Source organism: Carassius auratus, unplaced genomic scaffold (assembly GCF_003368295.1).
Source record: "Carassius auratus strain Wakin unplaced genomic scaffold, ASM336829v1 scaf_tig00001658, whole genome shotgun sequence".
In the NCBI taxonomy this organism is placed as follows: Eukaryota; Metazoa; Chordata; class Actinopteri; order Cypriniformes; family Cyprinidae; genus Carassius; species Carassius auratus.
The window spans coordinates 42,186-54,575 of record NW_020523378.1 but is presented as its reverse complement, the minus strand read 5'-3'; the positions used below and the strand labels follow the sequence as shown (position 1 = coordinate 54,575).

Sequence of the window (12,390 nt, the reverse complement as noted above, 5' to 3'; positions counted from 1 at the left end):
GCAGCACTCAACAAGCAAAACAGTTTAACAAGAGAGAAAAAAAAAAAAAAAAAAAAAAAAACAATATATATATATATATATATATATATATATATATATATACATATACATATATATATATATATATACATATACATATACATATATATATATATACATATACATATACATATATATATATATACATATATATATATATATATATATATATATATATATATATATATATACCTAAATGAAAATGTAAAAATGCATATAGATTTCTGTGAGAATTAGGGGTAACAGAATTAAACAACAACAGAAATGAATAGTATAAAATTTGTCTGTATTTTTCTAATTATGAATGCAACATTTCTCTAAATTCTTACAATATTTCACAAAGGTATGTGCTATAAATGTAAGAACTCAAGATAAAGATGGTCCACTTTAAATTTATAAAGCAGATTTGATCATCTCAGTAACATTAATATTTAACATCAGTGGGTTTGGCAGATCAATAATGGCTCCTTTTTCAGTCGAATGAGAATCAGTTTTCCAAGGTGAGCACATGTAGTAAATGTACTAAAGACAATGACAATTAGCTACATCATCATAATATCTTTAACTAAATCAAAGTTGTAAGATAGGATCATTCCACGTTTTGTTAAAAGTGTATTTTTAATACACACCATTTTGTCTCCTCAGTGAACCCCTGACTCTCACACAGTATATACTTGTAATAAAACAATCTGAGAGGAGACTTGGTATAAACCATAACACAGTGAAACAAATCAGTTTAACTTGTTGACTCTATTGCTTGTTTTTTTTTTTTTATTGAAAATGTGTAACTACAATATGTGGTTGAATTGCTTCCATACTGCTTGGTTATACTGGACAGATCTATCAAATAATATACTGACAAGGTTTTGCATCTCAAACAAAAACAGATTTAGGCACCTTTTAGTTCTAAAATACAAGACAGATACTATAGCAGTTAGAAAGTGTCAAGTCAGTTTTACAAGTATGCCATCTAGTGGTGTCTGGTTAGTAGGAAAAACTGTCACTAGATGAAGCAACATTATGTCATGACGCATGACGTTTGCACAGGTATTAACAAGCCATCTAGATATATATATATACACATATATAGTGATATATATATCACTTTGTGTTATAGCCTATTCACTCGGTGGTAAAAAAAAAATTCTGTGAGAGTGTTCCAAAAAACAACAAAGCAAGTGGCGGCAAAATTGACATCACTCTCTCTTCTGATTGCTTTTAAAAAATCTCTTTATATTTTTTCATTATTTTTGGAAAATCGTGGAAAAGCTGTCGTGGATTTACAGTAAATAGGAGAACAAAATGTTTTGCCATCATCTCCTGTTCACAACTCCTAAAGTTTAATCGATTATGACGACTTCCGCCTCTGAGAAATGTGAAAAGGATCCATTAATTCAATTAATTTACTGTTTTATCGTAAATATCTAGGGCACAGAACTTTATATTGCATACTTTTGTATAAATAAAGTATAAGTAAATAAAGTATACTAACAGATGAGAATCCACATATCCTAGTAGAAAATCGGCCCAAAAAACACTTAGGCCTAATAGTATAGAAATGTCAACTGATGCCTTGCATATCTTTGGTTTTCACAAAACTGCATTAGAAACATAAACAGTTTTTGTGCTGCATGTTAACTACCTCCACTATATTGTGTTGAATACATTTATTGTGCCTTTCAGTCTGTCAAATCAAGCAACATGTAGTTTTGTCTCACTTCCGTCACAGTTTTCAAACAGCACAAGCTCCATTGCATCTATAGTGGTATTGCCTAAGGAAGTGTCTCAAACTGTAGGGTAAAGGCAAGGTGTCAATGCCCTGATATGTTGTACAGCTACAAATGACCGCTCTGCACATGTGCTGCAGAGAGAAAGGAAAGTTCCTAGATAGTGGGCGAGAGAGAAGAGGCTCAAAAAATAGGCATGTGGCCGGGTCACTGTAGTGCTTCAACAGGCCTGTGACACTGGAATCTCTGTACATACAAGGGTCACGGCCATCAAAACTAAAGCGCTTCCCGTTTTGCTCTATTCGAGCATGGAGGGAGCGGCTATAGCGTCTGAAGCTAACTGAGAAGAGGTATTCATCCTGAGCAGAGTCTCGGAGCAGAAAAGTCCCCTCTGGTTGCCCTTCCAAAAGCTGCTCAGCTTCAAAACGATCCAGGACACCCCAATAACAAGGGCTGTTGTTGATCTGAAGCAGATCAGGAACCAGGATGTAGTCAGTGTGGGCGCAGCACTCAGTGTCTCCATGTGCTAAAGACGGATCCCAGTCATCCAGACTAGAAGCCCCAGTAGAGCTGATCTCTTCCCATGAAATGAGCTTTGGAGGAGAAGAGGATAACAAGGGGCCTTTGGGTTCGGTTTCAATGCTTAAAGAAGGTTTTGTGTGAGTGCCATGCTTCTTGATCAGATGCCAACACTGAGCCAATTCGGATTTCGGAGAAAACGGACACTTGTCCTCCATGAGCTCGGACACATGAATCTTCCGTTTGGACCAAAGAAGGACGGAGAATGGACGTGAGGATCCAGACTGGTGGTGATGGTGGTGGTGGTGATTGCGAAGAGGGAGACACTGGCCAACGGCGTCTTGAAACTTCTGCCTCAGAGACCGGCGGGACAGGGCTTTCCTGCAAGGAGAGTCTGGATCCGTTTCTCCAGGGATCGTACAGCTGCACTTTCGCTCTCGACGTCTACGAGGACTAGAAGCAGAGCGTACAGTCTGGTCGTCTGTTCCCTCCCCCTCTTCCTCTCTGGACGCTGTCTCATGATGTGATCCACGGGAGCGCTTTTTAATACTGCGGATGTAACTATCAGCGCTCCAGCTCCTCAGGTTCTTGGGACGTGTATCTGCGTTTTTGGGCTTCCTCTCTGACATTGCTGTAGGCCCTTTTTGGAAAATTGCTGCACAGAATTTAAAAATAAATCAAGATTGGCAAAGAAAAACATGAAGAATACTAATAATATTAATGCTATTTTAGTACAAATATAATAAAATTTATTAATACAGCATATATTTATGCACTTTACCAAATAACATTTTTATGTTGATTTTTCAGGAAATGAACATGATTCTATTGATATGTTTCTAATTAGAGGAACACATTATTTTATATGAAAAATGAGAAAGAAGAATGTGTTCCAGAAAACAACACACACGCATGCAATTATAATTTAAATGAAAATAATAATTGACTTGATTTCGTTATTTTAATTTACTTAATTCAATTAACATTTAGTATTTTTAGTTTCAAATTTAATTAAATATATTATACAGTATATTACATTTATTAATTATAATAAAAAATAGAACTACCTAAATATAGTATGCATTATCAAATGTTTTAGGACACTTGAATTTTTCTATTTATACATTAATTACTTCTATTTGTGTAATGTGTATTTTTTTTGAGTGCAGTATGTTTATGCAATTTTTAAATAAATAGAAATAATAAATAACTATATACTATATTATATTATATACAGATCATCTGTGCTAAGGATATACTTTGTATGTTACTCCATATCACAACTATATACTACAAGTAACAGACAGATACAATATAACTTGACAAAAAAAAAAAAAATCCCTGCCTTTTTAATATCTTTTATATGAATAAAATCCAAATGTATCCTACCTTCAAAATGGATGGAAAATCTGATGTCCTCACAGAGGAGTAATGAATGTTTCCATGCTAGAAGTTTGTGCAGTGAGAGCTCGGCATGAACTGAAGGGAGGAAGCACATCCCTCCTATTTAAAACCTCTCAAGTATCAATTCCTCAGAGGAATACTTGCCCTTCACTGGATGGAAGGGGTACTTTTGTCAATGGACAGTTAACCTATCATATCCAACGATGAATATGCTGTCCTGAAGAAATGACATTGAGAATTTTAAATGAGTATAGGATGTATAATCTATATGAGTATTAGGCTATCATGTCTATTATAGCTGTTATATTATATTTTACTTGCAAAATAAGTGCAAAAATGTGTCTATCCATTCAATAAGCCAAACACCCACAACATTAAAATCTTTTCAAATGTATTAGCTCTTACTGTGAACTTTGACTGAACATCAATGAATCAATGAGCTAAATGTAATTAGTCAATAATAACGGACATCTATTTAAGAGGGCAACCTTGTTAGGAAGGAAATGGGAAATCTCTGAACAGACACTGAGAGCTCTACCTCATTGATTTATTGAGTGATATCTGCCCTACTTTAATTTGGGAACATCCGGCAAACATTTGCAAGCACAAAGGCAATTTTAGACACCCATTTCAGATGGTGGTCATGGAGTCCATTCAAGGTATCACCCAGAAAGTATCAAATATTAAGAGTAATATCATGCAATTCCCGCCTGCTAAATGGATTACAAAATAAATTCAATAATTCATTATGGCTGTGAAGTCATTAGGTGATGTCATTCTGAAATGTTAAAATATTTTACTCTCATTTATTTAATATCACAGGCAGGCTACTGTATAGCTATGAATTATTCAGAAGAACGCTGTGCAACTTGTTTTCTTACATTTGCACTGTAATCAGTGTCTCTCTCTCTCTCTTAAGTGTGTGAGCCCAGCAGGATGGCTTTCAAGAAATTAAGAGATGAATTCTCCTGCGATCTGTTAAAAGTGGTTGATCCGATCAATGTGTAGAGGCACAAATGATTCAGTTGTTCCACTTAACCCCCTTTCTTGTCTTACAGATGTCAGAACAATAAAGAACTGTTGTATTCAGTCCTTTCTCTTATAATATTCTTTTCCCTTCTTGTGGAATTAACAGACCTTAAAAAGTATAAATTGTCATAAATCTCACCCTCATGTTATTCCAAACTGTTGAACACAACAGAAAACATTTTGAGAAATATTAATAACCAATCAGTTGCTGGTAGCCATCGATTTTTTTATTTTTTCAATCCAATAAATGTTTGGTTATCAACATTCTTCAAAATATCTTCGATTCCACAAACAGACCCAACACTTGCTACATGAAACACACACACACACACATGTTGGTATATGTGGTTTATGGGGACTCTCCATAGGCGTAATGGGTTTTATTCTGTACAAACTGTATTTTCTATTGCCCTACCCCAACCCTACACCTAACCCTCGAAACTTTGTGCATTTTTGGATTTTCAAAATAACTAATTCTGTATGATTTATAAGCGTTTTAAATTACGGGGATACTAAAAATGTCCTCATAAACCACCTCCTCATTGTAATACCTGTGTCATATATGTCATTATACAAATTTGTGTCCTTGTTAACCACATAAACAAGCTCACACACACACAAAATCAGATAACTTTATAATTTTAAGTAAAGAAACAACATATCTCAACATATCAACATTGCAATATTCTAAGTGAGGAAAACTGTCAAACACTACTGTAATGTGTGTGTGTGTGTGTGTATTACGGCGCATTACATGCATTCCAGAAATTACAAAAAAAGTTGCAATAAATAATTGACATTATTCAGCATTATTTACTTTTCTTTATCATTTCAAAGTTTATTTTTACAGTGAATTTTATCACTTGGCAGACAGTATCATTTCTAACCTTCCTGCCCCATGAATTACCAGAATTGTAATATACTCGGACTAAATTTGGAGGCCTACCAGACCACACAGGGCAGAAGTGAAGCATGCATAGCTGGAAGAAGTAACAGGATCAGACAACAGGGAGAAGAATCTCCTGTATCACATACGTGATATGTGCACAAATCTGTAGGCTACTGTATATCTGTCTGCTAGCGAGAGAAATCATCTTTAAGCAGAAAGAGGACAGTAACTCAGTATGGCCATTAACATGGCACAGTTTATCAAAAAGAGGGAACCTTGCCAAGATATGCCAGCTATTACTGTGCTATCGATCTGATGCGCAGCAGAGCAACCATGGACATCATGAATTTTTCAGTTAATTGTGTTGTCAAATTTGTAAGACTAAGCCCACAAGCTTCATTCTTCATTCATTATATGAGCACTTTTTTTCAGTGTACAGTCTCGACACCTCCCTAAAGACATGTTTATGATAATACAGAAGTTTAAGGCTCTCAGTAAAAGACTCCTGCAGCCGTAATGATTCCATTGTCTGCACTGGTTTGCAGTGTGTCTGGCCGATAATATCGCATGACCATTATTCAAGTGTAGATGCAATGATGTTGCTTCAGAACGGTGGCTCTTTGAGTGATGGAAAGTCTGTAATTAAATCAGCAGGAAGTCTCTGGCTCCATGGCTCTTGTGTTCATGTTCTCTCCATTGATCTGTATTAGTATCTGGACTGCTTCTGTAATGGCTGTTGCAGCTGAGGTGCTCTTGGTAGTGTTTGTCTGTGTTATGGTGCTTTGAGGGAGACTGGGTTTGCTATAAGCTGTTTGAAAATCAAAGTGTGTCCATTTTAAATGTTTAAAAACTATCAAATATGCAGACAAGTGAGTAAAGTATTTGCAAACTGATTTGTCCCTATAGCACTATACATTACTCTATTTGTTTTGCAGCTCAGCCCAACATAGTGACACTGGCTCAACCAATAGTTGTAGGCGGGGTTATCTTCTTTTGATCGACCAATGGCTTATAGTGTTTGGAAGTCTGTTTGAAGACAAACATTTTAGTACTTTAATCTCAGACATTTTACACATTTCACTTTAGCCAGAAAGCAACCACTTAGCAACCACCTAGAACACCCTAGCAACACATTTAAGAACATTCTCTACATGTGGTTGCTAGTTATGCTCATTTTTGCAATTCTGTACTGCAAATGCTTTTTAATTTTTATTACTGAATTAGGTTCAGTTCTACTTTAGAGATATAATAAGTTTGAATTTAGTTAATTTTTAAATATACATTTCTTTGCCAATAACAGGTTAGTGATGGTGCTTTGACAGAAATCAAATTGCTTGAATACATTATTGATACATTATTTAAAGTAAAATGTGTAGTTTTTCAACATAAAATAATTAGCAACTCTAATACAGAGACATCTAAAGCATCTGCATTTTGATTTGCTTCCATGGTGCTATCAAAACATTGCTCAATATATCAATATATTATGGGCTCAACCATAAGTTAAGAGGCGGGTTTTCTGTTTGACTGACCAATTGCAGACTGTGAAGTATTTGGGAAACCCATTTGACGTCAAGCAATGTTCAATATTACAGGGATTTTGCACTTCTTAACTTGAGCCTATATGCAACAACACCCTAGCAACCAAACAACCACAGCAACACATTAAAAATAACCAATCAAAACAAAGCTAGTTTTTCTGTTTAATTGTTTGTTGTTTTGAAATTCTGTATTGTAAATGTATTAAATAACTTACATGGGTTATTTTAATTACTAAGTTTGAGGAACTGAATTAGTTTTAATTTAATTAATTTAAAATATAGTCCTCTTGCCACTTAATCTAGTTTTTCCAAAAACCTGCTATTGTATATTATGAAGTTTTTTTGTTTTTTTATATTCTTTTTTTTTATTTTTTATGATTGCTTCTAGTTTCACTACCAATTTGTCCTTAAACATAATTTTAACATAAAACTGGACAAGAATACAATTTTGGTCTATTTTAATAAACATGTTATTGTGTATAATGTTAAGGCCAATTTTTTTCTGTCTCCTTTTTCTGTCCATGTACAGTTATTATAGACAAACAGACTGCATTTCCATGATTTGTATCTTCCACTCAATGTAAAGATCCATGGTTTAGTCACGTGAACTATATCAGCTTTCTGCAGGCATTTGCTCTCAGCCTCCCTATTTCCTGCAAGCTTCATTCAATACCTGCTGTCTCTCTGCTTCCCTTTTCATGCTAGTTATTGAGCTTATTAAGGGTTTTCCTGCAGCATTTTAAGCAGTAACAAGAGAGACATTATGGAATTACTAATGTCACAAGTGCTTTGTCTTCATACCATCATTATTTCATTAAACGTGTGCACCATTGACAAGCCGTGCCAATAAGCCTTGTTTGCTAATTTTGTTTGAAATTAATTACATATTGACAAGGCACATCCTTAAGGCTTATTTGCTCATTTGTTTGCTAATTAAATTTATTAAAATTTTCAGGAGGGCATTCTTAAAATAAGACAAATCTATTAATGTACTGTATATATATATATATATATATATATATATATATATATATATATATATATATATATATATATATATATATATATATATAGGCTATATATACATATACAGAATGCTATAGAGAGAGAGAGAGAGAGAGAGAGAGAGCAAGAGAGAGAGAGATTGTATTTCTTATTTCTTTGTGGTCTGTTTTGACATTTAAATGCTCACAGTGCGGGTACATGGATGTGACTTGGGATCATTGGAAGGTGTTTTCATCTCAAATTTCTTTCTGTATACTCATATCCGGAAGAGATATCTATTGGAAGTTACTTAAAAACATTCGGAAAGATTATTAATTTTTTGTTTAGACACTTAAGAAAATCAATAATAGAAGGAAGAGAGATGGATTCCAGTAACTGCTGCTGAGTATGTCTGAGTATGCAGTTTACACAGCCTGTCCTTAGAAGAAGTCAAGACAAGAAACCCAGGGGTCAAGGTTTTGCTGGTTAGAATGGCTGAGTTAACCCCTGCAATACAGGACACTAAAAAGCAGTCATTTAAAACTAGATAGTAACAAGACCACTAATCTTTCTAACCACTGTTCAAAATAATGTTTTATTTTATTTTATTTAAAAAAAATTTAAAGCAATGTATACATTTTAACATTTATTTTAGTCAAGCAATCATTAATATCCTTAAACACTATATATAGCTTAATATAGGCAAATTTTTCTTTTTACAATAATAAAAAAGTTGCGTTGTATTCACATAAATTCCATATCAATTTGTCAAAGGATAATAATGTTACTGTGGTACAAAAAATGCAACTAAAAAAAATAGGAATTTGCCATAGAAATGGTTTGGTGAGAGTTTGAACAGTGGCAGGCACCTTTTGATTTCAATTTAACAGACAGTGTTAGGTTTTCATATTCAACAAATCTAAGCTTACAGAACTCGCTTGTAAACTTGATGTTTATCAAGCGGAACAGCTTTTCCAAGACGGACACGGACGTCATTGCGCCACCGCGCCCTCGTTAAGCGCATCGCCACGTCATATTCCACGCACGCAGACAGAGGGAGGAGGGAGCGACAAGCTCCGCCCTTTATTTGATCTATCTAGTCTGTGACTGGACAATTGAAACGTCGTTAAAAACGAAACCTAACATTCAACAAACGGTGATTGGATGGAGGGCGGGTCTTATCATGTTGGTGGAAAAAAATAATAACGCAGGAGGAAGTGTGTATGTCATGCAGAAACACTGAACTGAAGATCTCTGTAACTGGATTCATTCAAGCGGTCAATATCCATATGTCTCCGTAAGTAAATGACAAATTGATCTTAGATAGGATACATGGATCTAATACAATTTGATCGCAAGCTCTGTTGACATTTGATTGAACATAGCGTTACGGATGGGATTTTGGGAATTAACAGATTGAGAATGGAGGTTGATTTCGTTCCCCAGGGAACAGCAGATTGAAATAAAAATATGAAATGAATCTAATCAATTCCTGGACTTAATATTCTGTACCTTCTACGCGGCATTGTGACCTTTGCCTTTATTATTAAGGGCTGCCATAAACTGCTTTGAGATTATTTTGTGCTCTTTAACACTTTAAATAAATTATTTTCTTCAAAAACGCAGAGGACGTTATACTATGTCATACTTCAGGATTTTTGGTTTGTAATAATAACACACCTATCATTAAAATACTATTATTGTTTTAATTAATAAATGTATTCATTTGTGTGTGTATATAATAATATTATATATATATATATATATATATATATATATATATATATATATATATATATTTAATTGATATTAGTTTTATTCTGATTTTATACTTTTTTCAGTATTATTTTAATTTACTAATTTAAATTAAACTATTTTAATGAAGTTAAACTTAACGAAAATGAAAAATGTTTCCATGGCAGCTAGCTGAATTAAAATTAGATATAAATTAAATTTGTATTATTATTATTTTATTACAGTCTATGTTTATTTATGGTTTTTATGGTTCAAGTATTAGTTATTATAACGTACTACGACAAAAGACGTTTGACTTTGAATTGTAAATGTTTAAATGATCAAAGTCCAAATAAATTGTCGCCATTTCACATTTATTGCCAGGGATTCCTGATTGATGATAAATTCGTATAGAGTAAAATGTAATTTGATTATAGGGCCTCTGGAATGTTGCTCGACGAGACTCCCCTGTTTGATCCTTCTCTGCTTAAAGAGCTGGACTGGAGCAGCAACACGGTCTCCTTCTCGCCCCCTATTTCTCCCTCTCAGCCCGGAGAAGGTCTGGTCCTCCGTCCTCTCTGTACTGCTGACCTAGACAGAGGTACTGCTTCCCATTCAGCACTCGGTCCACTCATGCTCAGTTTTTCAAACAATCATGATAAACCTATGTTGGTCTTTACACCTTTTTAGGCTTCTATAAGGTCTTATCACAGCTCACAGTGGCTGGGGATGTCACAGAAGAACAGTTCAAAGGTACTGTATGTTCCTAATGCAAAACACCCCACAGTTCTTAATCTCCCAGTATAAGATACTCACTTTTTTTGTCTTTAGCAAATTTTGAGCATATGAAGAAATCTGGCGACTATTATGTGATAGTGGTGGAAGACACAAACCTTGGACAAATTGTTGCCACAGCAACACTCATCATAGAGCACAAATTTATCCATGCTTGTGCAAAGGTAACGTACTTAATATTTAATTATTTGATTTTAAATGCATATATTTTAAATTTCTGTATTTTCATAGTGCAAATTTTATATAATATTTTTTTTTTTTTTGTCTGGGTAGAGGGGGCGTGTGGAAGAAGTGGTTGTGAGTGACGTATGCAGAGGGAAACAGCTTGGAAAACTGTGAGTTTGGTTTTTAGAAACACTTTTACAATAGTTTTAATCATGAGTTTCATAAAGTGTATATTCATGAATACTGTATTTTCTTTCAACATATCTGTATCAGAACTAAGCATCTTGAACATATTACTTTTTGTATGTGTTTAGGTTGGTATCAACATTGACTCTCCTCAGCAAAAAATTGCAGTGCTACAAAGTAACACTGGAGTGTGCGCCGAAAAATGTGGAGTTTTATAAGAAGTTTGGCTACTCCGCTTCAGATGAGACTTACATGCAGTGCCGGTTCTTTGACTGATTCCAAAAGAATCTTGAACATCACAGAATGTTTGCTTTAGAACTCTTACTCTGTTCTATTGTTTGTCTGAGATCGGACTACCTCGAACTTGCACCTTTTTTAGCCAGCAAAAAAAAGAAGAAAAACTTGATAATTGGGTGACAAGTTGTCACAATAACAAAATATTTTGAAATGAGCATTTTGAATTCACTACGAACCAGAACAATGTGCATATTCATGAGCATTTTTAAATGTCCGCAGTCAACATCAAGCTCTTACTTTGAAAGTTGTTCAGTTTTCTATTTAAAATGATTTCGCTTAACTTAACTTACTATAGAAACAGAATACAGTTCAAATCATATACTGAATTTGTGGTTTACATCGTCAGCCACAAGAAGAATCACTGTGGCCTGTCTGAGAGAAAAGACAACATTTTGTTTTATAGATGAAGGGCTTGCATACTTGAATGTTTTCTAATGTAAAGATTTCTATACCGTTTTTTAAGAGGGAAAACAACCTATTTTGTTTCCTGATACACTCTTTACAAAACTGTTTGAGGCATATTTCCCTCTTTTTAATATGTTAATGCTGTGCTTTTTTCTTTTTAAAATACCAAAACTCAGTTCACATTTCTCATTCTCTAAGTGAGTTCTAACTATGAAAGCCGTATTGAAACAGTTTGAACTTATTTTACTTTCTCATGCAGGTACTCATCTTGAACATAGAGACAGAAATAGAATGAAGGTTTATTATTTATTATGCTCATGTATTTTCTTAATTTTGGCTTCAGTCTTAGCCACTGGTGATAATCATTAGTTATATGTAAAACTTAGATAAAGGGAAATAAATTATTTTAAAATACATCCTGATGCAATGAAAGCATATCTTTGTAAACTAAATGCCTTTATTTTTGTATTTTCACTGATAGGCGGCATTCAAATGCTTTTGTCTCATCTGTCAATCAACAGCTAAACATGTGGCAGTGATGCTATTTGTGATTTTATAACGGTTATATTTTAAAATGGATGTAAAACCATTGAATGACAAATGTTCTATTAAAAATCAGTGATAAATCTCAAGTTTATATATGTATTTCAGTGAAACTGGATTAATGTTCTAAATC

At 34.0% G+C, this 12,390-nt stretch overlaps 2 protein-coding genes across 2 annotated transcripts; one reads left to right on the top strand and one right to left on the bottom strand.

Annotated features, from left to right (window-relative positions):
• Positions 1 to 913: 913 nt before the first annotated feature.
• socs4 (suppressor of cytokine signaling 4) lies at positions 914 to 3,783 on the bottom strand. Its single transcript, XM_026242563.1, has 2 exons — positions 3,675 to 3,783; positions 914 to 2,940 (listed from the first exon to the last, which is right to left on the bottom strand). Exons 1-2 carry the CDS (start codon positions 3,781 to 3,783, stop codon positions 1,772 to 1,774), a joined length of 1,278 nt encoding a protein of 425 aa, XP_026098348.1. The 3' UTR covers positions 914 to 1,771.
• Positions 3,784 to 9,293: 5,510 nt separating this feature from the next.
• Positions 9,294 to 12,346, top strand: LOC113069477 (glucosamine 6-phosphate N-acetyltransferase-like). Its single transcript, XM_026242572.1, has 6 exons — positions 9,294 to 9,429; positions 10,304 to 10,467; positions 10,557 to 10,619; positions 10,698 to 10,825; positions 10,935 to 10,996; positions 11,141 to 12,346. Exons 1-6 carry the CDS (start codon positions 9,356 to 9,358, stop codon positions 11,286 to 11,288), a joined length of 639 nt encoding a protein of 212 aa, XP_026098357.1. The 5' UTR covers positions 9,294 to 9,355; the 3' UTR covers positions 11,289 to 12,346.
• The last annotated feature ends 44 nt before the right edge of the window (positions 12,347 to 12,390 follow it).